The 24260-nt window shown below is 39.8% G+C and overlaps 1 protein-coding gene across 2 annotated transcripts in view; it reads left to right on the top strand.

Annotated features, from left to right (window-relative positions):
• The window catches only part of FBXO32 (F-box protein 32), a 32133-nt gene extending 11671 nt beyond the window's left edge, over positions 1 to 20462 (top strand). For both annotated transcript variants that reach the window (XM_081324881.1, XM_081324882.1), the window contains exons 2-9: positions 784 to 896; positions 1373 to 1422; positions 2457 to 2549; positions 10622 to 10715; positions 11569 to 11753; positions 12379 to 12561; positions 13058 to 13201; positions 13775 to 20462. In XM_081324881.1, coding sequence (XP_081181007.1) covers positions 784 to 896; positions 1373 to 1422; positions 2457 to 2549; positions 10622 to 10715; positions 11569 to 11753; positions 12379 to 12561; positions 13058 to 13201; positions 13775 to 13864 — 952 coding nt within the window. In that variant the 3' untranslated portion in view covers positions 13865 to 20462. The remainder of the gene's footprint in view (positions 1 to 783; positions 897 to 1372; positions 1423 to 2456; positions 2550 to 10621; positions 10716 to 11568; positions 11754 to 12378; positions 12562 to 13057; positions 13202 to 13774) is intronic.
• The last annotated feature ends 3798 nt before the right edge of the window (positions 20463 to 24260 follow it).

Here is a 24260-nt window from a genome sequence, read left to right as displayed (position 1 = left end):
AAAAAATCCACTGGCATGCAATAAAGGAATTGAAATAACAATAAAAAAATAAACTTTGGTTTCAGTGGGATCTTGTGTGTGCATGCCTTCGAGTCAACCTTAACTCCTAGAGATTGTCTGGACAAGTCCTTGCAGAATTCTGGCAACATTTCTTGATAATTTTTCCAGTAGTGATTGACAGGAGTACTGTTTTTAGGGCTGAGAGAGAATGGATAACCCAAATTTGCCCAGTTGGCTTCATATCTCTTTTTTTCCAGTTTCTAGTCTGGTGCCTTAAATTACTACACCAAACTGGGTCTCATCTCAATGGGGTCTGAGAACAATGAATATCGAGAAGATCCAGACCTGTAGTTTGATCTGGAACAGAAAAGCAATCGGTGGGAGAAGGAAGGAATCCCAAACACCTTGCACATGAAATTTTAGAGGAAAGAAGCCATCATTGATGAAAGTTTGTAGCAATAGGGTGCCCGTTGGAAGAGTAGGGCAATTCTGCAAGGCTGCCATCATCCACCTACCACTGTTTTCTGGTTCCATTCATGATTATTAATAGTTCCCAACTAATATTTCAGTAGGTTAGCAACTAGTTCTAGGAAAAAAGAGATTCCTTCACTCTCAGAAAGATTTCTTCATTCTGTTAGAAGAGTGCAGTTTTGGGACATACATCAACTTAGCTGTTTATATTTCTGCTCCAACTCTTCTTTAGGAAGGAGTGGAGGAGTCATGATGAAGACAAATGTATAAGAGGTTCAAGATCCTTTCCCCTTTTTTGTGTGTCATTTCCAGTTACTGCTGGAAAGAGGAATTCAACAAGGAGAACATCTTCCATAATCTGAACTGTGATGTTGCTGCGAAAAAACGAAAGAAGGACCAGCTGAATAATAATACCAGGATTCAGTGTAAGACATTTACAATATCAAATTAACAAAAGGCAACTTTAATCAGAGGGAGAACTAAAATATATATCTATTTCTCACACCATGAAATGGTTTTTGCAACTCTTCCAGAAGTCTCTGGAGAGATTTTGCACCCGGATTTTGACCTTAACCAGAGAACTTGGATTCATTGCAATGTGAAGATGGATGACTTGGATTTTAATCTTTGCAATGACATTATCATCATTTGTGTTTGGCAGAGAAGAAGTTTCCCCTTTCTTTCCCACCAGTGAACTGATCTCAACTCTTTACACTCTGAATATTTGAACTAGAGTTTTTATATTCAGTTGTTTCTTAAAAACAGAGTATCCATAACTTGGGGGGGGAGAAAGGAGGGTATTCCTAAAAATCCAGATGGGACCAAAGGGCTGACAACATTTTTGAGTTCCAAGTATTAATGTCTATACGATTTTAAATGAAATGTATTTTTGTTTGCACAGATTTTCACCAAGAAAAATGGATTTATGTACACAAGGGAAGCACTAAAGAAGTGAGTACCCATTATTATTTTAAACCATTAATATTTTACCTAAAATCTCCCAATCTCTTCCATCGTTTCCATCAAATGTAGTTAATAACATTACTTCAACAATATTGTAATATAGATATATATTTTATTAAAAGTACTAATTTTTGACTGGCTGCAGTAGAATGATGCAGTATAATGTTTTAGACCTGGCGGGTCCAACCTTGGCAACTTTAAGGCTTATGGACTTCAACTCCCAGAAATCCCCAGCCAGCATGATTTTAAATTTGCCAAGGTTAGACATCCCTGTTCTAGACCAATATTTCCCATCCTCAGCAACTTTAAGATGTGAGGACTTCAACTCCCAGAATTCTCCCAGTGCCTGGGTAATTCTGGGAGTTGAAGTCCCACATCTTAAAGCTGCTGAGAATTCAGAAACATTGCTTCAGACTGTACCCGTTCAAATTAGACCTGAGAAAGAGCAGATCTACTTCATCTAAGGGGGCAGAATAAACCTTGGGTGATCTTAAAAGCTCCCCTGATTGTGGTTGCTCAAAATGGATGGTATACTTCCCTTCAGTGCTGAAGTGGGAAATGTATCATGAGCCTAGCCAACACATTTGAAAAATGATCTTCCATGAGCCCAAAAAAATGGAAAATCTTGGTCTTGTCCATTTGCTTAATTTGGACTCATCTACTTTCCCTCACGATCTCTTTTATGGGCATTTGACTATGTAATATAAAAGCATCATTTTTGCAGCATGACAGTTCTAAGCCCAGAAAGAAAGGATCCGCCTATGCAGGTTGGTGATCAGCAGATCCAAGCCAAGAAATCTCTAGTAGAAAGGTAGATTTTTCTCCCCTATGATTGCTGCACTGGAAAACCTCTCTTAGTATTTGCTTTCATGAAAGCGGAGGTCCTGATTACCTCGTAGCCTTGCAATCCACCAGACTTTGTTGTTCTGCAAGTCTAGTTCCAGACCATCCAGACAATTTGCTTCTAATCTGAATCATTAACACAAAGAAATCACTCACCTATTTCCTTTTCTTACTCTTAGCGCCATGGCTATTGCACCCTGGGAGAAGCTTTCAATAGACTGGATTTCTCTAATGCTATTCTGGACTCCAGAAGATTCAACTATGTTGTACGGGTGAGTGTCAAAGATTGGTTTACCCAACTGAGGCAGTTCATTCAGAAGATTCACAGTTTGGCGGGTCGAATCCCGAGTGCCGCATAACAGAGTGAGTGCCTGTTACTCGTCCCAGCTTCTGCCAACCTAACAGTTCGAAAGCACGTAAAAATGCAAGTAGAAAAATAGGGACCACTACGGTGGGACGGTAACAGCGTTCCATGAGCCTTTGGCGTCTAGTCATGCCGGCCACATGACCACGGAGACGTCCTCGGACAAGCGCTGGCTCTTCGGCTTTGAAACGGAGATAAGCACCGGCCCCTAGAGTCAGAAACGACTAGCACGCATGTGCGGGGGAACCTTTACCTTTACCTTATACCTTTAATATGGGGTGGTCATAAAATATGTATGCAGATCTGGGACTTCCGCTGGCGGCGCGGCGCCGAAGACAGCCTCCCCTGGCTGCCCGCGGCTCAGCTGTTTGTTTTTTCGCCCGAAACAGCGCCGATCAGCTGTTCGGGCGAAATTGAAGCCCCCTCCTCGGGAGAAGAGGAGGGGGTGAGGCCCCAGGTAGGGGTAGAGTTCTCCGAGGCCGCCTGAGCTTTGAGCTTGGGCGGCTGAAGGATCGAACTCCCCCGAAGCCTGGGTTGCTCCCAGCTGGCCGTCGTCTCTGCTCCGAACTTCCTGGAGCAGAGCCAGGCGTCTGCGAACCATCCCTGCCTGAAGAAAGGACTATGATTTAAAGGAGCAGGCAGAGCGGTACAAGAGGAAAAGGTGAAGAGATGAAGAGGATTATTTTATTTTACTCTCAAGCTTGATGGACTATGCTTAAAACTTAAAGTGAAAGTGCGTCACAATTGTAAGTAAAAGATGGCGGCTAAACCTCCCCCTAGAACTTTTCGGAGTGCTGAAAATTCTCCGGTGCAACAACAATCATTACTGCAGGCGTTGCATTCTCCTGATGTATTGACATCGAAGGATCTTGAAAAACATACCCAGTTAATTTTGGAGTCAATGGGTGTTAAATTTGCACAGATGGAGGAGAAATTGGAGAAATTGGAGCAGAGAATGGAAGAAAGGATGGAGCAGAAACTTAGAGAGATGAAGGTAGACATTTTGTCCTCAGTGCATAAAGTAGCTAAATGTGTGGAGGTGCTGGATGATCAAGTGGAAGACTTGACTCAAAAGAATGCTATATTAGAAGCAAAAGTATTGGAAATTGAAGATTTAAAAGACAAAATGGATAGCGAACAGAGTTTGGCTCAATTTTACCAGATGCAGTTTGCTGTTAGAATTAGAGGCCTAAAAGAGAATATTAAGGAAGATTTAAAGCAGCTGGTTTCTGAGGCTTTTGAGGGGGTATTGAACCATCCAGCATCTGAAATAAAACAAGGCATGGACAAAGTGTTTCGTGTGAATTCCTGGATTGCTAAGCAGAGAAAGTTGCCTAGAGATGTGGTGGTTTATTTTGTAAAAAGGGAAATTAGAGATGAAGTTATACAAGCTGCCTATGATACTAAAGTTGTGATTGCTGGTCAAGAAGTTTTGGTTCTAAAAGAAATTCCTCCAAAGATTTTAAAGAGAAGGAAGGACTTTATATTTCTTGTGCAAGAGCTCAAGCAAAGAGATATAAGGTTCAGATGGGAGATCCCAGCTGGGTTGAGCTTCATGTATGATGGCAAAAGGTACTGTTTGGGTACTGTGAAGCAAGCGCATGATTTTTACAACAATGTTTTAAAAGCAACCCCATCAACACTTCTGGAAGCTGCAGAGGGATCTGGAGAAGGAGAACATCAAGAGGATGAAGATGGACAGATAGACGAGAAGGGTACAGGAGGAGATCAAGCTGCAACTCTTTTGGATGATCCTAGAGAACAGAGGGTGACGCGTGCTGCCTTAAAACGCTCAAAAAAGATTAAAAAATAAGACCAGTAGAAATCTATGGAACTTCCACAATATACTTATAGTCAAGTGGTAGCTGTGTTTTTAAGAGTTTTGGGATGATATCTATGGTAACAGAATGTTCAATTTGGAATTAATGGACAATTTACTACAGAGGAAGAGGAAGAAAATTTTGTGGGTTAATGCGGGTTAATTTGTGTAAGAACTATCTATTATAGCCTATTTTGGCTAGAGAGGTTAATAGGGATAGGTGTTTGTGATGTGTAAGTGAGAATATGTCTAGGTAATAGTGAATTGTGGAAGAACATAGATGGGAATGATGCTAGTTTTCTTTTATTTTAGTTCTTTATACATATTTAGTATTGTTAAGGATTGGTTTACTCTATATAAGCTAGAGAGTGATGGATTTTAGAGTTTATAATTGTTAGTATATGATTGTTTATGATTGCTTTTTAGATATATACCTTGTATTTTGCTCTGGGAAGTCGGGGGGGGGGAGGGGGGGAGGAGGGGAAGTAGAGGGGTGGGAGGCAGGGGAGGGAGGAGGGAGAGGGGGAGGGGGGGAGATAGGGGGGAGGTAGGGAGGGGAGGAGGGAGGGGGAAGGGGGGTTTTTCAAAGGAAAATTGTATTTTAAAACTTTTCAATAAAAAAAAAAAAATATGTATGCAGATCTGGTACAAGTGCCATCCTTCTCTCTCTCTGTCTCACTCTCTATCCATCTATCATTGTCTGTCTGTCTGTCTGTCTCTCTGTCACAGTTGTAATACTGCATCCAGTTTTGGTCACCCCAATGTAAAAAAGACGTTGAGACTCTAGAAAGAGGGCAGAGTAGGGCAACAAAGATGATTAGGGGACTGGAGGCTAAAACATATAAGGAACAGTTGCTGGAATTGGGTATGTCTAGTTTAATGAAGAGAAGGGGGAGGGGTGACATGATAGCAGTCTTCCAATATCTCAGGGGCTGCCACAAAGAAGAGGGAGCCAAGCTATTCTCCAAAGCGCCTGAAGGCAAGACAAAAAGCAACGGATGGAAACTAACAAAAGAGAGAAGCAACCTAGAACTAAGGAGAAATTTCCTGACAGAACAATTAATCAGTGGAACAACCTGCCTCCAGAAGTTGTAAATGCTCCAACACTGGAAATTTTTAAGACAAGATTGGATAACCCTCTGTCTGAAATGGTATAGGGTTTCCTGTCTGAGCAGAGGGTTGGACTACAAGATCTCCAAGGTCCCTTCCAACTCTATTATTATTGTTATTATCCTAACTATCTAATTTCCATTTAATCTATGACTGGGGCAGTTGTTTAGAACAACTCAATTGGGCTTGGCAGATAGCTCTCCTGGATGAGATCATACAGCTTGCTTTAGCAGATTAATTACAGATTTTATGGCTGCATTCACACAGTGCAATAAGGTTGCTTGGTTGCTTAATTTACGGTTCAGTACTATATTTTGTCTGGATCTAAAAACATTGATTCATTCAGTCAGCAAGTTAAAACATCTTGGGGGAAGGTAGACATGAAAGAGGGGCAAGAACTAGCCTTGCAGGAATCGTTTGCATGTGTGAAGAGCTTTGGGACATACTTGATGAGAGTACAAATGGCTATCTTCAGCGATCAGTTTACAACCCAAGAGAATTAGTAGGAGACTTTATTCTTAAGAACAAAAAATATCCAGACCAATCTCCTGGATTAGTTGGAATTATAACTTCCACCCTGGGTGGGAATTCTGGGGGGAAAAATAAATCCCAATAAATTTGGAAGGCAAATTTGGAGGCTGGAGAAAGCTAATTTAGACCTTTTATAGAAAGAAATTTCAAAAGCTACTGGTAACTTCTGTTTAAGATTGAAGGCTCAAGAGCATCTGGGTTTAGTAATATGGTTTATTGAATCACAGAAGTATATCATCACTTGCTATGGTTCCAATAAGTCTCTGTTCCAGAATAGTTCCTGGTCCTAAATCCTACCAACACCTGTTTGCCCCCTTGGCTGAGTCTCAATTTTAGTTCTTCTTGTTATGCTCACCCATGTTTCCATCCCCCCTCCCTGAATTTAATGTTGTATCAAGGCCAGCTGGCAGGTCAAAGCTGTTTACGCATAACTGTGGTCCTGCTTAGTCATTGTTGTCAACTGCTTTAGCTTTTCACTTCTAGGAGAAAGTTCTGGCTGGCAGGTTGCCAGAACCAGTCAAGTCAAGTGCTTTACTGCAGACAAACAAAGAGATGATATATAGCCTTTTGGTCATAGTTCGGGAATCAGTTATATGTTGTTAGATCAGGAACTCCAAACAAAAACTCAGTTGCTTTTCATTTATCAGTCAAAAACAATCCAGGGCTGTTGTGACAGTGACTTCTCTCTGAACTGTACACCAACCAACTAAAATAATTCCTAGCGTGTAGATTATAAATTGGTTAAAAGAACAGACAGACTGGCACCTTTGTCTCGGGATGTGTCTGTAACTGTTCCAAGCCATGATTTGTTTAATGATGGGTTATTGAATTAACTGTGAGGCCCACCCAACCTATTGCTAGAAACCCTGGCTTACAGTCTTCAGTAAAACCAAAAAACCTCCATAATTTAATTTGGTAAATGTTCAAGCCAGCCCTATATAAAATGTATGTCTGTATGCAAAAGTATTTAAAGGATGTTCTTCTTGAATTTAAATAAACCTGAGTTAATTGCTCATTGCACAAGAACAACCAAGAGCAGAAAATATGCTTGTCCTTTACTGAACTCATTTCTTGGAGAATTGGCATGGTGTATTCTGGCACATCACACTGAACTTTAAGTTTTCAGACAATTCAGTTAGATGATTTTTTTTTGAAAAAAATAACTGATTCACTTCTTTTATTTTTAATAGAATTGGTTGGAGGAAAAAATGGAAAGGCATAAACTTTAGGGAATTGATTGCTGAGAACCTGCTTTAAAAAAAATAGTGGCAGCTTTTGAAATTACAGTTGTTCACTTCAACTGTTTATGTGAGGAGGAAGCAACTGGTACAAGTTCAGTCAAATTTTACCATACTGTAAGAGAAGGAGTGGCAGAACCTGGAGGTGGAGTCAAAAGTGCAATTAGCCTAGAGTCTCTATGTAGCCACAAATGGACGAAGTCCAATCCCTCTTGAATTCTGTTGTCCCTTATCTAATGGCAGGCAAGTTAACTATTAGTTGATTCTTGTGCATAAGCATGATTAGTAATAAATCAGTTTAATTGGAACTTCATGTGTGGCCATGATCTTTTGTGCCCGACACTTGCCTGGTTTCAAAAGCACCTTGTGCTGTAATCAATGCATCTTGAAACAAGCACTTCCAAATTGCTTCATGCAGCCAAGCTGGAATGGCAGAGTGCGTAAATCCAAAGTTTGCTCCATTTTCAATATGCTATTTTGTGGTAGATCATTTTTTTGGAATGCTAGTAGGGCGCCCTCAGGATGGCTGCAAGAGTGGTGGTGGGGACTGCTATAGGTACCTAGCCATTAAGCTAGATTTGGCCACCCAAAAAACATAACTAGACATGAAATGGTTTATCCATGGAGGGAGGACACAAAGGGGTAAACAATGACATATAGCATGACAAGGTCACCCAGATTTTGCAGTTTACATCCTTGCATAAAATGTCATGATTTTAAGATGTCATGATGCAGGAAAGCAACCACAGCATTTACTTGAGGAAGTCATCACAGTTTGGCATCAACTGCAAATGAGAATGCAATTACATAATTCATCATTTAGGGATGATATAACAAGGAGTTGCAGGGTCATTATGTTGTCATAATGTGACTTCTCCTGGACTGGGGTGTTGAGTGTGAAATGACTTTTTCTGCCTGAAATGGCTCAAAATAACTTACAGAACACTTTGAAAAAAAAGTAACAAGGGAGCTGCTATTCTAAATAGGACAAAAATTGGATGAAAAAATGGAATAACCAAAAGAAATAAGGGATCATTTAAAAAAATAAAGCTGAAAGACATTTATCTAAAGCCAAATTTCTCGCCATTAGCATTTCGATATGTATAAGTTGCAGTATTAAAGAACCAAATCTGGTTTTTCCGATCATTTCTCTGTTTTCTGCAGCCTTAAAAATTGTTCCAAATTTTGTTCCAAATTCCAAATTCTATAATTCAGATTGGCAGATGATTAAGCAACAGTGGGAAAAAGAACAGGTTCCAGCAATCCAATGTAGCTCAAATTAAAATAGGACGTTTCAAATAAATTGATTAGATTAGCCAAGTGCCATGAATGCAATCAATCCACCCCATAGAATATTGTGTAAATTCCTAATTCCTTTTTTTTTACTTTGGAGTATTTTAGCTTTATGTGAAATGATTTTATTGGATCAGAGGCAAGAAGAGAGAAATGAATCATTATTTGTCACCCAAAACCCCTCTGAGTTCCTGTTATGTCCCTGGCAGGACGTGGCCAAGGACTCTAACGCCAAGATGTTGCCACTTTGTTGACATCTGTTGGAAGTCAGAGAAGGATTAAAGGTGCCCTTTAAAATGGGGTTAGCATGTTCAGCAAGATAACTAGTAATCTGTGTGACTCTGATTATGTTAGCTAACGAAGAATTCAGCATATCTTAAAATGAAGGCATGTTCAAGTAAGGGTGGTAGTCCTTCAAATATTCAGTATTATACAGCAGGGGTCCTCAGCCTTGGCAACCGGAAGATTTTGTGGACTTCCGCTCCCAGAATTCCCCAGCCAGTTTGCAAACTGGCTGGGGAATTCTGGGAGTGAGAGTCCACACAACTTCTGCTTGCCAGGGTTGAGGAACATTGCTATACACCAGTAAGAAGCTCTTTTACTCTTTTGGAGTACAGAAAGTGACATCTTGAAGTTGACTTTGATTCCTTGCAACTTCATAGAGATTTCCAATTACCTCTGGGGCCGGGGTGGGTGGGTGTTCCAGTGGGACATAGTGCAGAAAAGCCTTCTGAGATGCTTTTTCAACTTCCCTTCTGCGCTTGTAGTTCCTGGTGGTCTCCACTCCAATTCAGTTTTGCTTAGCTTTTAAGATGTCATCTAAGTGTTACCATCAGTTCTGAACAGGGTATATGTTCCGTGTTGCTGTCTTTAGATAACAAGAGGAGCAAAAGTGTAGTCCCTAGAATTACTGGGGTAGATCATAGATGATGATGATGAGGAGGAGGAGGAGGAGGAGAGGAGGATGTCATTCTGGAGTTGTCTTAAAATGCAAAATGGGTAGCTTAAAACAACCATATCCAAGACGGAGACATACGGCAACTATTTTGCCCTTTAACATCTATGTTCTGCCTTCACCCAGAATGGGGCTTTCCTCCACATGAGCAGGGCACCCAACGTGTTCTTGAGTTGTGCATGCTCGTCTTAGACCAGGCATGTCAAACTCGATATGTCATGTGACGTTGCGCAATGTATTGCGACTTTTTCCCCATTGCCGGCAATGGGGTGGGCACGGTTTTGACATGACACATCCGGCCCGCGGGTCGGCAGTTTGACATGCTTGTCTTAGACCATGCCCAGTTCAGATATAAAGGAGTAGAAAGAAATGCATATGAGAAAGCATTCTTGGTCAGGACTGTGATGTCCTGTGGGACTTTGAAAGCACATAGTTGTAAGGGTGAGCATTTGATTTTATTTGTGTCAAGTCCCAGGTGATTCATAAAGATTAAGTTGTTTAGTTGGCATTGGTTGGATTAGCCAATTAGCTGTGACTGTTTTCCCTGCTCCCTGGATTTATATCCGTCATGTGCTTGTGGAAGATATTAATAGAATGTTCCATGTGTCTTCCACTGTCATTCAGAATTGGGTGGAATGATGGACAGGAGTTGACCAGTCATTAATACCACTTTGCTGCCATGTCTACTGTTGAAAGTACAACAGAAAAGAATAAAGGGGTGGGGGGCTTTTGGCTTTCTCTCACTGCCATCATGTAGATTCATGTATATCTCTAAACAGATTAAATGGCAACCATCTGTCTATCTTTGTCCTCTGTTTTAATGACTTGGCTTGGTAAGTAAACTTACCAGAAGCCAAATAGATTGTAATTATTGAAACTCTTGCATCTGCTTTTCCCCATAATTCTGTCTGGCTCCAATCCTACTTTATTTTTGTTAAGTCAAGCAGCAAATAACTAAAACTGTTTCATTGGGTTGAGAAGAAAACCAAGATTAGAATTGCTCAAGAGGTTGAATTTCTTATTTTTATTCATAGTTGTTGGAGCTGATTGCAAAGTCTCAGCTGACATCGCTGAGTGGAATCGCCCAGAAAAACTTTATGAATATCTTGGAGAAAGTTGTGCAAAAAGGTATGGGTATATATATAAATAGAAAAGGCAAAATATCTTGATTTTCCAAGAAACAGGCTGATCTCTAGTAACATTCATTTAGCAGACAATCTGGTTGGGTTTATGTCTTTGATTTTTGACCAGTTCTTGCTAAGCTGAGAGGTGAGACAAAATCCTACCAAATCCAATATATAGAAATAACAATTCTTCCCAATATGATGTCTTCTGTTCTACCTGCAGCCTCCATCATATATAGCCAGCATAACTCAGGCAATCCAACATATTAATCCAACATACATATAATTATGATAATCCAACATATTAGGAATGGATGACACCAGTTAGAGAAGGATGAAAAAAATGACATGAATGAGCAAAATTGCTTTGCCTTGTTCTTCACAACCCAGTGTGAATGTCATAGCAGCCTGTCTTTCACAAGTGCGATACCATTATATATGTGCCTCACACTTCTGAGTGGTGACAGGTTTTGAGATATGAGGAGGTAATGAAGATTTGGCTTATCACCCAAGACAGAAAGGCCCCAAATAATAATTAAAAAATAGCTTTGTTTAAGGTCTTGTGAAGATCAGCAGCACTGGTCAATTTCAGGGGAACATTGAGTGGCTCATGGAGTTCCCTACATTTGTAATAATGTTTAAGTCTGTGGGATAATTGCAAGGCAATTTCAAATCGTTGTGTAGGGACCCAAGGCTACATAGGATGGAAATGCCTACACATGCCCTGGAAGTGAAGGATGAGAAGCAAAACTGATCCTTCTCTGTGATCCTCCAGAAGTGACTTTTCTTCAGTCTGTTTGTTTCTTTCTTCTTTGCTTATATCTGAATGTCCCTTTTCTCTCATTTCCCCCATAAAGTTCTGGAGGATCAACAGAATATCAGATTGATAAAAGAATTGCTGCAGACTCTGTACATGTCACTTTGCACCTTGGTCCAGAGTGTTGGCAAGTCTGTTCTGGTTGGCAACATAAACATGTGGGTCCACCGAATGGAGATGATTCTTCATTGGCAGCAGCAGCTGAACAACATCCAGATCACCAAGGTGAGCAAAGAGTCTTGACTGTTTTGACTGGCTGATCAAAAAGCTGCCTATTGGGTTACTTCCTAAAGCTGAAGAGGTTCAACAACAACAAAATCAATATGCAGAATTAAGTCTACCTGTAGGTGTGCCGGCTTTTCAATTCTCTAGAATAATTGTTCTCAACCTGTGGAGGTGAGTATGGCAGGACATGAGAAGTGTGAGTCCTCACCTAGTGATGTCACTTTCTCACCTGCAACCAGGACTACTAGAAGCTGTCACTAAGCATGCAGTCATGTGACATTTCGCCTAACTACCATTTTGCTTAGCAATGGAAATTCTTGGCCTTGGTTAATTGAGAACACTAAGCAGGGTTAGCGGAGTTATTACTTGAATGGGCACCTTTTAGGAAGTCTAACACTATAGGCTAGGTGGGAAATTGAAAAAAAAACACCAAAATATTCTGGAAAAAACACATAATAGCAAATCTTTTTAATATCACCTCAAGAATCTGCTCATGAAGTCCTGAGGACGTCAGCCCCACTTCGAAGACAACTTTAATACAATAAATGAACCTTCTTACAAGTTGCATAGAAACTTTGGTATCTTTCAATGTTGTCACCTGTTCTTTTTCTCTTTATTTCTCCAGCCTGATTTCAAAGGGATGACTTTCACAGACCTGCCCTTGTGTTTACAACTAGACATCATGCAACGGCTGTCAGATGGGCGAGACATCGTGAGTCTAGGGCAAGTGACTCCAAGTCTTCAGGTGCTCAGTGAGGACCGGCTCCTCTGGAAAAAACTTTGCCACTACCATTTCACAGACCGACAGGTAAATGGCAGTGGAAAGTGATATGTAAAAGCTCCAAAGAAATATACAGAAAATAAATCAGAATCTTCCTTAGTTCGCCATTCATTCTTGATTAATCATGAAGCTTATTCAACCAGGATGGCGTATCATACATGGACACTATCTTGCTTCTGAGCCTCCTCTTGAGGACATATTGTCCACAAAGCAACAATGGCACACAGCTTATTTTTATAATGCTCCATTTCCTTCATGCCCTTCAAAAAGGACTTTATTTTAAATTTCCACACCATTTTTAGAGAAGGAACACACTTGTAGATGCTTTCAATTATTATTTCTTGTGTTAATTCTTCACCTCTGCTCATCCTGTTCCAATATTATTTTTAATTTTAAGACTTGCCACGTTCACACTTACTGTTTTAAGGCGGCATACTTACTTCTTCATGGGTTCTCTTGTCTCAGAGTGACCATACCATTAGCCATATCTCTGCAAATCTATAATTTTGTGTCTCTGTTTTAGATACGCAAGCGGCTCATATTGTCAGATAAGGGGCATTTGGATTGGAAGAAAATGTACTTCAAGCTTGTGAGATGTTATCCACGGAAAGAGCAATATGGAGATACTTTGCAGCTTTGTAGACATTGTCATATCCTTTCATGGAAGGTAAATGCGTCACTTCGTCTTGTTCCGCTGAAATACGCTGTAGAGCAGGGTATTTTGTTTTGTCTACATAATTCATTAGTTTGAGCAATCTTGTGGATTTTCAGGCCATTTTAAAAAAAAATAATATTTTTAAATTTCATATAATGGTGGGTAGATTAATGAATGCTCTGGTATGTGAAGGCACTGCGTTTCTAATCTCAGCTATACATATTCTAAACGTTCCATTAAGTGAAACCAAGAGACTGTGAGTTCTAATCCTGCTGTGTAGGCATGAAAGCTGGCTGGGAACTTTGTGCCAGTCACTCTCTCTCAACCCAACCCACCTCACACAATTGTCATTGTGCGGAAAATAGGAGGAAGAAGGAATATGTATATTCGCTGCCTTGAGTTGCGTATAAAGTAATAACGGATAAAAATCAAATAAAAAGGATGTGAATTTAAACCAACTTTGCAGATCTTAATATGATTGATGAATGAGTTGGTTGATGAGCATTTAGTGCACCATTTGTTCTTCTGGTGCTGATAGAACTACCTGATACAACTTTTAAAGATTTTGATGTTCTTGTTTTGTAGGGCACCGAGCACCCCTGTACGGCTAACAATCCAGAAAGCTGCTTGACATCTCTTTCACCCCAGGACTTTATCAACTTGTTCAGATTCTGAATTCCCAAATTATTTCACTACCTATCACTTTATTCCGATGGGACACTTTACACTGCTGAGCAGAAGGGCTCAATTTGTATCATAGCTTGTAAATAATATGGCTTGATGTTCCTGAGTCAAGAGGACTAGAGACTTTTAGGAAGCAGAAAGAGCCATAATCTCATGGCCTTGAACTCTTGAGAGAATATAGCCTCCTAGTTTGACTGATATGTAAAAAGGCAAGATTTTTGTAAATATTAAGCTCGGTGAGAATTGGTGTGCAAGCTTTCGGGGACAATCAATTTAGGAAATGAAAAGAAGAGTCACCCTGCAAATATTTGGAAATGCCTTCTGGATTTTCAAAGCCAGAGGAATGAAACACTACACTTAGGTTAAAACTTGGAACTTTGCTTTTTTTATGTGTTTGCAGAAGATATTTATATCTAAAACTTTTTTAAAAGAGATTTACAAGGATATATCCCTTTATTCTTAAAAAAAATGAACTGATTCCAGATAAAATATTTTCCCAGTTTCTACCTCTGAATAGCTTTCCAAATAACCAGTGTGTGGTATTAAGCATCTGTACATCATCTAAAGAGATTTTTTTTTTAAAAAAGCTGTTGATAGTAGCTTTCCAGGTGCTGCTTTTTGTTAACACTTAAGTTTTAATTTATCTGGCTGTTTTATTTGGGTATTTAAATGTAACTGAGTTCTGAGAAATTTGGAAATTTCCCTAGGTTGTTCTTGGATACCATTGAAGGCTGACTATGTTGTAACTGCAGCTTAGACAGCTGGGTAACTACTTGAGAAGAGCTTTTACTAAAAACATGCTTTGGTTTTTCAACTTTGCATGCAGTGCAGATATGTTTACTCATTATCTTAACGAAAAGCCCAGAATCTTTGCAATTTAAATGTGGAAGATCATCACTCAATGAGTATTACAGTATCTGAGCTGCAAAACACAGAGCAGCCACTAGATGTCAGCAAAGAGATGCCGTCTAAACTAACTCTTTGCTGACATCTACTGGCCATTGTGCACTTTGCAATGCAGGAATGACAATCCTATCCTAGATTGCATAATGGCCATTCCCTATGATCTCATAAGCCCAGTTTGGCAGTTTCCATATCATTTGATATTGAAATTGGTGATACTACAGGGGTAATACCCAGAGCTTTCCCAGAATAAAAGATGAGTCAGCTAGGATCCCTCTTCTAATTTGCTAACGAAGTGAGCATCCTGAGTGAAGAGGAAGCACCTGATTTTAAGAAAAAAATAATTACAGATACATGCACACTGCATATCCAAGTAGCCTCAAATTCAGATTTCACTATGGCTGAGAAAGAGTGAATTATCAAGATATTACTTTCGTCTTTCTCTTTGAGGCTTCCCCACTATATAATGAGAAAGATGCCCATACAAGCATGGTGTTTGCATCAGGGGTTGAGGGTTTGAGATGCTGATGTCAGGAAAATAGGAAGTCAGACTAGAATACAGATAGTTCTAGACTTACAATCATTTGTTTGGCAACAAAGGTATAACAGCACTGGAAAAAAATGAATTACAACCATTAGTTGCACTTACGACTGTCATAGTATCCTGATCGCATGATCAAAATTTTGGCACTTGGAAGCCGGCATGTATTTACAGCGTTTGTGGTATCCTGGAGCCATGTGATCACTATTTGCAACCTTCACAAAATCAAAAGGGGAAGCCAGATTCGCTTAACAACGGTGTGATTCACTTAACAACTGCAATAATTTGCTTACCAACTGTGGCCAAAAAGTTGCTAAAGTGAGTGTGACTCCCTTAACAACCACCTGGCTTAGTAATGGAAATTCGGGTCTTAACTGTGGTTGTAAACAGTTGGTTTCACTTAGTGACTGCCTCGCTTAACAACCAAGTTGCTGGTCCCAACTGTGGTCACGAAACGAGGACTATTTTGTAAGTGAATAGGAAACTCATGTGTTTATAGATAGGCTCTTTCAGAAAGCAGCCCTGTTTGGGCAAATGAGGGGTTATCAAATGTAAGGAAAAGGTTTTGTGATTGGGAGGTTAGATGCAAATGAGAATTAAATTAAATGAGAATTAAAAAGAACCAGAAAGCCTCAGTAGCATCTTCAGGAAAGGTGCAAAATGCTGAAAGCAATGTTGCAATCTCAAGGGACAAGGCCCACTCCTTTTGTACAGGTCTGTAAAAGGGGCAAAGCTTATGGCATGATGACACAACTTCCATTATTCCAGGGGTAGACAACCTTGGCTCTTTTAGGACTCATGGACTTCAGCCCCAGAATTCCTGAGCCAGCCATGCTGAGGGGAAAGGGAAAGTTTCGAAGCTGAGCCATGCTGGCTCAGGAATTCTGGGAGTTGAAGTCCATGAGTCCTAAAAGAGCCAAGGTTGCCTACCCCTGCATTATTCTTACATGAGCAGCAAATTCCTACGGGTGCTTGTGGGAGGTGGGATTTTAAAGGGTGTATATATGTGTGTGAAGCCATTTTTCTTTACTGGATCACTCACTTTAAAAAAAAATTACTCAGCACAGGCTGCAAATTTGTTACTCTTCTGCATATACAGGAAGTCCTCGATTTACAACAGTTCATTTAGTGACTGTTCAAAGTTACAACGGCATTAAAAAAAAGTGCCTTATGACTGTTTTCCACATCACCATTGCAGCATCCCCATGGTCAGGTGATGAAAATTCAGATGCTTGGCAACTGATTCACATTTATGATGGTTGCAGTGACGTGGGATCACGTGGTCGCCTTTTGCGACCTTCCGAAATGCAAAGTTACTGGGGAAGCCCGAGTCCCTTAACGATGTTACTAATAACTGCAGTGATTCGCTTAACAACTGTGGAAAGAAAGGTCATAAAATGGAGCAAAATTCACTTCACAAAAGTCTCCCTTGGTAACATAAATTTTGGGTTCAATTGAAGTCGTAAGTCGAGGACTACCTGTATCTACCCAGTTTTTTTAAAATTGTCTGCTACTGGGCACACTTGGTGGCTAGGATGTGTATTTTTAATTTTTTGATTTGACAAAATGTGTGAACGTTACACTGTAGAAAAGCTGATTGTTGCACCTATGTTGTTTGAATGCTAATAATAATCTGAATCACTTGTGTAGGATATTAACTTTATAACTTTTAAGCAAATCTAGGACGTTGATACATGTTCACACAAGTTCAGGGACAAAAACCATATTCCAGAATAGTCTGGTGGTGACTTACAATCTTTTGTCTGCAGTAGGATCCTGAGGTAAATGTGCCTGGAAACCATTTAGTAAAATCTTTGGTTTTGCACACGTTTGCACCAAGTATTAAGGCATCCAGTCAGTTAAAATTCCTTACAAATCAACAATAAACACACACAGATATGCATTCTGTTTGCCTTTTTTTAAACAGGGCTGGAATCTTCCATGCACAGTACAGTATCTACAAAATGTTAATATTTCTTTGATAATTCTCTGGCTTCTATTCATGCACTACAGAAGGGAAAACAGACTTTTTCTCAGCAACCTGTTGATGGCTTATTTTAGCAGTTCTGCAGTTTGACACAAAATCTTGCCCTGCTTTGTGAAAACAGTTCCTCTTGTTTGCTAAATTGTTGGCAGAAACATGGCCCTGCTGTAAATATTATGTTTATTATGACTTTGAAGTGTCCAATCTATTTCACCTACCATGGTTCTTTCTATTTAAGATTTGGCATTGTAAAGTTCTGCTATAATGTACAAAATGCAAAATCTTTCTTTTAACTGTTCACTTCAAATCTTTTCACTGCTGCTGTCTTTTTTCTTTCCATAAAAATATCCAGGTCAGCAGAAAAAAAAGAATATCTGCACTGTTGTTTTTTTAATTAGATATCTATTAACAATCCTTCAACACATTATCTTTTGAACTGAGTGTTTTGGCCTTATAATAATTATTATTTTTTAATATTCTTGTGAACCACTCTGGGATCCTTTCAGGGAAAAGAGCTATAAAAATATTTTGAGGAGGAATCTGGAAAAAATCTGAAAGCAAATTCAAACACTTGTCTGATAAAATGCCTTTGGCTGTATCAGATTCTGTATCTTCTATATCTTTGCAAATACTTGAGGGCTAACAACTGTTGCAATTCCAGATTTTTTTCCACTTCCAAAATGCAAAATTTTGAGGATATTTATAAACCATCCTCATGCAGGTTACAAACTATCTCAAAGTGCAACTAAGCCCAGAAATCAGTAAGCATTATTAGAAGTATTAAGACCAACCATTAAGATGATGGCTACAATAGTTTTATTGGCAGAAGCTCTAATTGTTCTCTTGTATGGAAATGTGCCACAAATAGAACCACAGACTTGGTCAGTGTTTCCCAAATTTCCCCAAAAGCATGTATTTTTAGCATTCAAGTTCATTCCAGAAATATTTAGACCTGGAAGTCTCGTAATGTTTAATCTTACAATGCTGGACTTAGTACAGATAGTCCTCGATTTACAACAGTTCATTTAATCACTGTTCGAAGTTACAACAGGACTGAAAAGAGTGACTTATGACCATTTTTCACACTTAGGCCCATTGCAGCATCCTCATGGTACGTGATCAAAATTCAGACGCTTGGCGATTGACTCATATTTATGACAGGGTCCCAGAGTCATGTGATCACCTTTTGCAACCTTCTGTCAAACAAAGTCAATGGGGGAAGCCAAATTCACTCAACAACCATGTTACTAACTTAACAACTGCAGTGATTCATTTAACAACTGTGGCAAGAAAGGTTGTAAAATGGGGCAAAACTCCGTTAACAAATGTCTTACTTAGCAACAGAAATTTTGGGCTCAATTGTGGTCATAAGTAAGTCAAGGAGCACCTGTATCTCCCTTCTGGAATGGCTCCTTAGCACTTTGTTCTTATGTCGGCACTTTATGTTCACTCATATTCAGTGGTAGGAACCAGATGGTATATCAGAAAGACTTTTGAAATAAATAACTCCGGTTCTTGCATCCTCCTATTTAAATTATTCTTTATTCTTCCTTTTTTGACAGATTGGGATTTTTAAAAAAAGATTGTGGCTAGATTCAAGCTGGGGAAAACCTGCAGGAAATCTATTCTAAAAGGACTTTTCTAGGGTGTTGGGTTAGATCTTATCAGAGTTATAAATACTGATGTCAGTGACCTTCTTATAAATACTGTAGCAGTGATGGTGAACCTTTTAGAGACCGAGTGCCCAAACTGCAACCCAAAACCCAGTTATTTATCGCAAAGTGCCAGGGCTGCATCAGCATTGTGGTGCCCTCGGGGGGGGGGCAGGGGCGTGGCCCACTGGGTAGGCATGACTGGGGCCAGTCCCTCGCCATCTCCAGGGCATCCCGGGGGGGGGGGGAACAATGCTGCTTGCTTGCTCACTTCCTGCCCTGTCGCTTCCAAACGCCATGTCCTCGCTACTCTGGCGAACTCTGCTGGAGCAACGGTGCGCGTGCCCACAGAGAGGGCTCAGAGTGCCACCTCTGGCACACGTGCCATAGGTTTGCCACCACTGTACTATAGGATCCACAATGTTTGAAGAGCAAGGGAGATACTCTGTCCTACTGCCATAGAACAGGCCTTAACTCTGTTGAAAAGGTCCATCCACGCTATTATGTAATTTATTTCTCTTTCTTGAAGAGATTTGGTAGAGAAGATTCTCCTGCACTGATCTTATTTTCTGCTTCTACAATTTCAGGTGTTAGGTTAAGCCAATGTTTCTGAACCTCAGTAACTTTTAAGAGTATAGACTTCAGCTCCCAGAATTTTTGAACTCTGCACTTCTTAAAAGTTGTAAAGATTGAGAAACAGCAGGCTAAGCTATTATATGACATTGTATTAATCTGTGAGCTTAGTTTCAAGAATCCAGCCATGAAAGGATTGTAAATTGTATTTTATAGCAAGATACATGAAATCAGCCAATTGTGGCTTGGCTAACAAACCATCGTTGTCAACAGTAACTTGGAACCAAACCTCAACCCAAGCACAGTGTTGACAAATATTACAAATTTTGCTGTACATAAAGTCAGGAATTCAGTTCCAAAATGAATAAACACATAATTTAATGGATATTTGATTAAGTTTATACTTTAGATGCAATGCACAAATACTGCATTTCTATTAAATTTCACTTTCGTTTTGTCCAGTTGGTTAAGGAGATGTCCAATAAATTGAGGTTTTACTGCAAATCATACTACTTTAGTTATGCAAATGAGACAAATTCAAATTTAAAAGGCACACTCCCCCCAATGGTCCATTAAATCAACATTTTACTGTATTTTTTATTTTCATACATATTTTCATTTTAGATTTTAATTAGCATTAATAATATATATATATCTGTATCTGTATATTTGTTTAAAAGGTTTTTTTAAAAAATGGAAATAGCATACAGGGGTGATAAAGATAAAAAACCCAAACCTCATTATATAATTTTTAAAATCCTTTTGAGTAGCATATTAACAGGCTATTGAAAATCCTTCTATATAAATTTTGCACATTCTTTTTCTTGCATGTTCAACCATTTGACAACTGCTTGGTACAAGTAGCAATTATTATTTTTTCCTTTTTGTAAACTGTTTTTGACACTGAAATTATGAATAAAATATTCTTTATGAAGACTGGCATTTCCATTTCTTTAGCTGGAACAAAGTTTTCCTAGTTTCAAAATATCAGAAGATAGCATTCATTACTCTCCTCTTCCTATTTTTTTTAATAGGAACACACAAACATGTCACCATAATTTTCAGAAATGATGTTGCAGATTACTTATTGTGAATGTATATACCAACCTTCTCAATTTAGTGGCCTCTAAATATGATGCAGTACAACTTCCCAGTCTTTGCACATTTGCCTGGGAATTTGAATGTGTTGTCCAAGCTTGGGAGATCAATTTTTATTATATTTATTCAATTTATTTCATTGGGGAAGCTGGCAGGAAGTTGGAAGTTGTTCCTGTACCCACTGTGCTTCTGTCTTGGTTGAATCATGGTACCTGGACCAAACTTTGTTAATCTGGGATATTTCATTGCTCATCCAAGTAACTTGACAATAGAATAGAATAGAATAGAATAGAATAGAATAGAATAGAATAGAATAGAATAGAATAGAATAGAATAGAATAGAATAGAATAGAATAGAATAGAATAGAATAGAATAGAATAGAATAGAATAGAAACAGAGTTGGAAGGGACCTTGGGGGTCTTCTAGTCCAACCCCCTGCTCAGATAGGAAACCCTATACAATTTCAGACAAGTGGCTGTCCAGTCTCTTCTTAAAAACCTCCTGTGTTGGAGCATTCACAACTTCTAGAGGCAGGTTGTTCCACTGGTTAATTGTTCTGTCAGGAAATTTCTCCTTAGTTCCAGGTTGCTTCTCTCCTTGATTAGTTTCCATCTGTTGCTTCCTGTCCTGCCTTCAGGCGCTTTGGAGAATAGCTTGGCTCCCTCTTCTTTGTGGAACACTGCTATCATGTCACCCCTCATCCTTCTTTTCATTAAACTAGACATACCCAGTTTCAGCAAACATTCTTTATATGTTTTAGCCTCCAGTCCCCTGATCATTTTGTTGCTCTTCTATGCACTCTTTCTAGAGTCTCACCATCTTTTTGGAGATGTTTACACCAGACCAAGGAAGTTATAGGTATGTTATAGGCTGTCTCTTTTAACGAGGCCCATTTAGTGCGACCAAAAAGAAAGGCCTTCTCCGTGGTGGCTCCGTTCCTGTGGGACATCCTCCTCCTCGAGGTAAGATTGGCCTCCACCTTGATACTCTTTCCAAAGGCCTTGAAGACATGTTTTGTCAGTGACCCTGACAAAACTGATCAAGTGAGCCCATCAAGTGATTTCTTTGACTGTTGTCACCAGGGGAGGTGGAGTGGGTATTGGGTTTTGTAGTTGAGGCTTTACTTCTGTAAGCTGTCTGGAGTCACCATGAGTTGGGCACTGGGCAGTCATATATATTTTCTTAATAAGTAAATATCCATCAGAAAGCTCATAGCTTTGCTTGTTCTTTGGAACTGTTGTTGATTTGTTCTTACATTAGGATTTTTTCCCCGAGCATTTGCCCAGAATCTGTTAATCAACAACTTGATTGGTCTTAAAACCCTTGCCTGTCTTTTCCCAAGATTAACATACTCAGTCTCTCCTCATAAGGTTTTCCAGTCGATTGATATCTTTGTTGTCCTTCTGTGCATCTGTCCGTTTTTCCTGAATCTTCGTTAAACTGCAGTGCACACATGATTCAAAGCAGAGTCTGAATAATACAGATTATAGCTGAAATAGTACTTTCTGTGGTCTGGGAGCTATTCTATCAAGGCGGTCTAAAATTGCATTGCTGATTTCTATTTTCAGCTCAACTGCCCTTGAGACTTAAAACTGCTTCCTGTTATCTTAGCAGGGCTGTGCTTCAATCAATCCCACCAGACTGGTGCATATCAGAGTAGATCCAAATAATGTTATCTCTCAAATGCTTCAAATATTCCTTGCAGCAGACTTGTAGGTATTCTTCCAGCCCCTTTTCTCAAGAGAGAGTTAGGGTTAATTTAAGACCATTGAATGGCAATCATCAGACACAGTAAGGGCAGATATAATGATTGGCCCACATTATAATCACAAGGTAGCGCTTAATAAAGGCTCTTACTCATGTTTTTTTTTTAATTCCATTTATATCCCGCCCTTCTCCGAAGACTCAGGGCGGCTTACAAGCTTAGCAGTAGCCTTCATTCTATGTATATGCCTGCTTGTTAGGGCTTTCACACACACCCCAAGCGGCATTATTACATTATTACAAAGTCAGCTTAATTGCCCCCAACAATCTGGGTCCTCATGTTGATCACTCATATTTTTCCTGTAATCACTAGTCAACTCTTCTCCTGTTTCATTTCTTGAAGTTCCTTGGAAAACCAGTGGACTCTCTGGGATACCAGAGCAGGAAGAAGCCACACAGGAACAATCTGATCCAAAACCATCATCACTCTTTCATTCCAAGTGATGACTAAGGCCTGAGTCAAATTATGTATCAGAGCTTCAGGAATAACTCCAGGCTCCTGGAGTCCAACTAGGTTTGTCAAGGGCCAGGAATCGATTGAAGGAATAGGTTTACCCTCTATGAGGGATGGCAATGGAGAATTCCAAATAGTCAGAGTAATATGTCCGTGGTAAAGGGCTATGTCAATCTCTCCCATATTCAGATCATGTTGCCACTGCCCCAAGGCAAAAACCAGAGCCAACGTATGACTAGAATAGGGGTCTCCAAACTTGGCAACTTTAAGACTTGTGGACTTCAACTCCCAGAATTCCTCAGCCAATACAGCTGGCTGAGGGATTCTGGGAACTGAAATCCATAAGTCTTAAATCTGCCACGTTTGGAGACCTCTGGACTGGAAGACCTCCAAGGTCCCTTCCAATTCTTGTTATTCTGTTATGTTCTGATGCAAGAATGACCGGTGTGCTAGGACCTCAATGATTTGGTCAAGTTTATGGTTGCCATGGTGACCGTGAACTAAGCAATCTGCCTCTGGAAGGTTGAAAACTCCAAGTATCTTTAAGTCTAGGAAACTCCACCACCAACCCAGCCACCAGAGACTATGGCAGGGAAGCCACCATGCAGCAGAATCTGGAATATTAGCAGCCATCCCTATTGCCACTAGAGCCACAACAGGGTCTTTCATCATTTATCAGTAATGCAGTGTACCTGAAAGCCACAAGAGTCCCAGGATGACAATGGCCACACTTCTCTATCCCTATCCCAACGCTGCATTGATGCCACAGTTGAATTTATTTAAATTTAATGTAGGTATATCCGCAAGAGAGGGCATCCCATCTATGCCCAACCAAGTCTCCATTACACATGCCATGATATTTATACTTGTCAGAGTATGTGACAGTGAAATCATGGATGGGAAGGCCTTATTTCAGGCCGATCAAACATTCTGTAAGACGAACTAGAGACCCAAACCTTTGAAGGTCCAATAACCAGGAATAAAGGAAGAGTCTTGGCAAAGGATGAGATGGTTAGATAGTGTAATTTACCCAATGAACATGAATTTGAACAATGTCTGGGAGACAGGGGAGAACAGAGGAGCCTGGCATGCTATGGTCCATGGGATTGTGAAGAGTTGGACATGACTTAGTGACTGAACAACATCAACAACTTGGGAACTGGAATGAGAATAGAGCTTAACACATTCAAACCATCTTCCCCACAGTGAGCTGTTTCTAATCTCCTGCCATGTTTTCCTCTGCTGATTGCCAGTGAAACACCGCTGCCTACACCATCAACAGACCAACTCCCATTAAATCATGCAAACCAGAGGGATCCACCCAAACCCTAAGCCCAAAACCAACTAAAACGATGTTCATCAGGACCCAATGAGTCAAAGTGACTGGCAACAATATATATGAGTATATACGTAGGTA

Source organism: Vipera berus (genome assembly GCF_964194415.1).
Source record: "Vipera berus genome assembly, chromosome: 3".
NCBI lineage: Eukaryota > Metazoa > Chordata > Lepidosauria > Squamata > Viperidae > Vipera > Vipera berus.
Note: the sequence above shows the minus strand (reverse complement) of the source record. Positions and strands in the feature narration are given on the sequence as shown.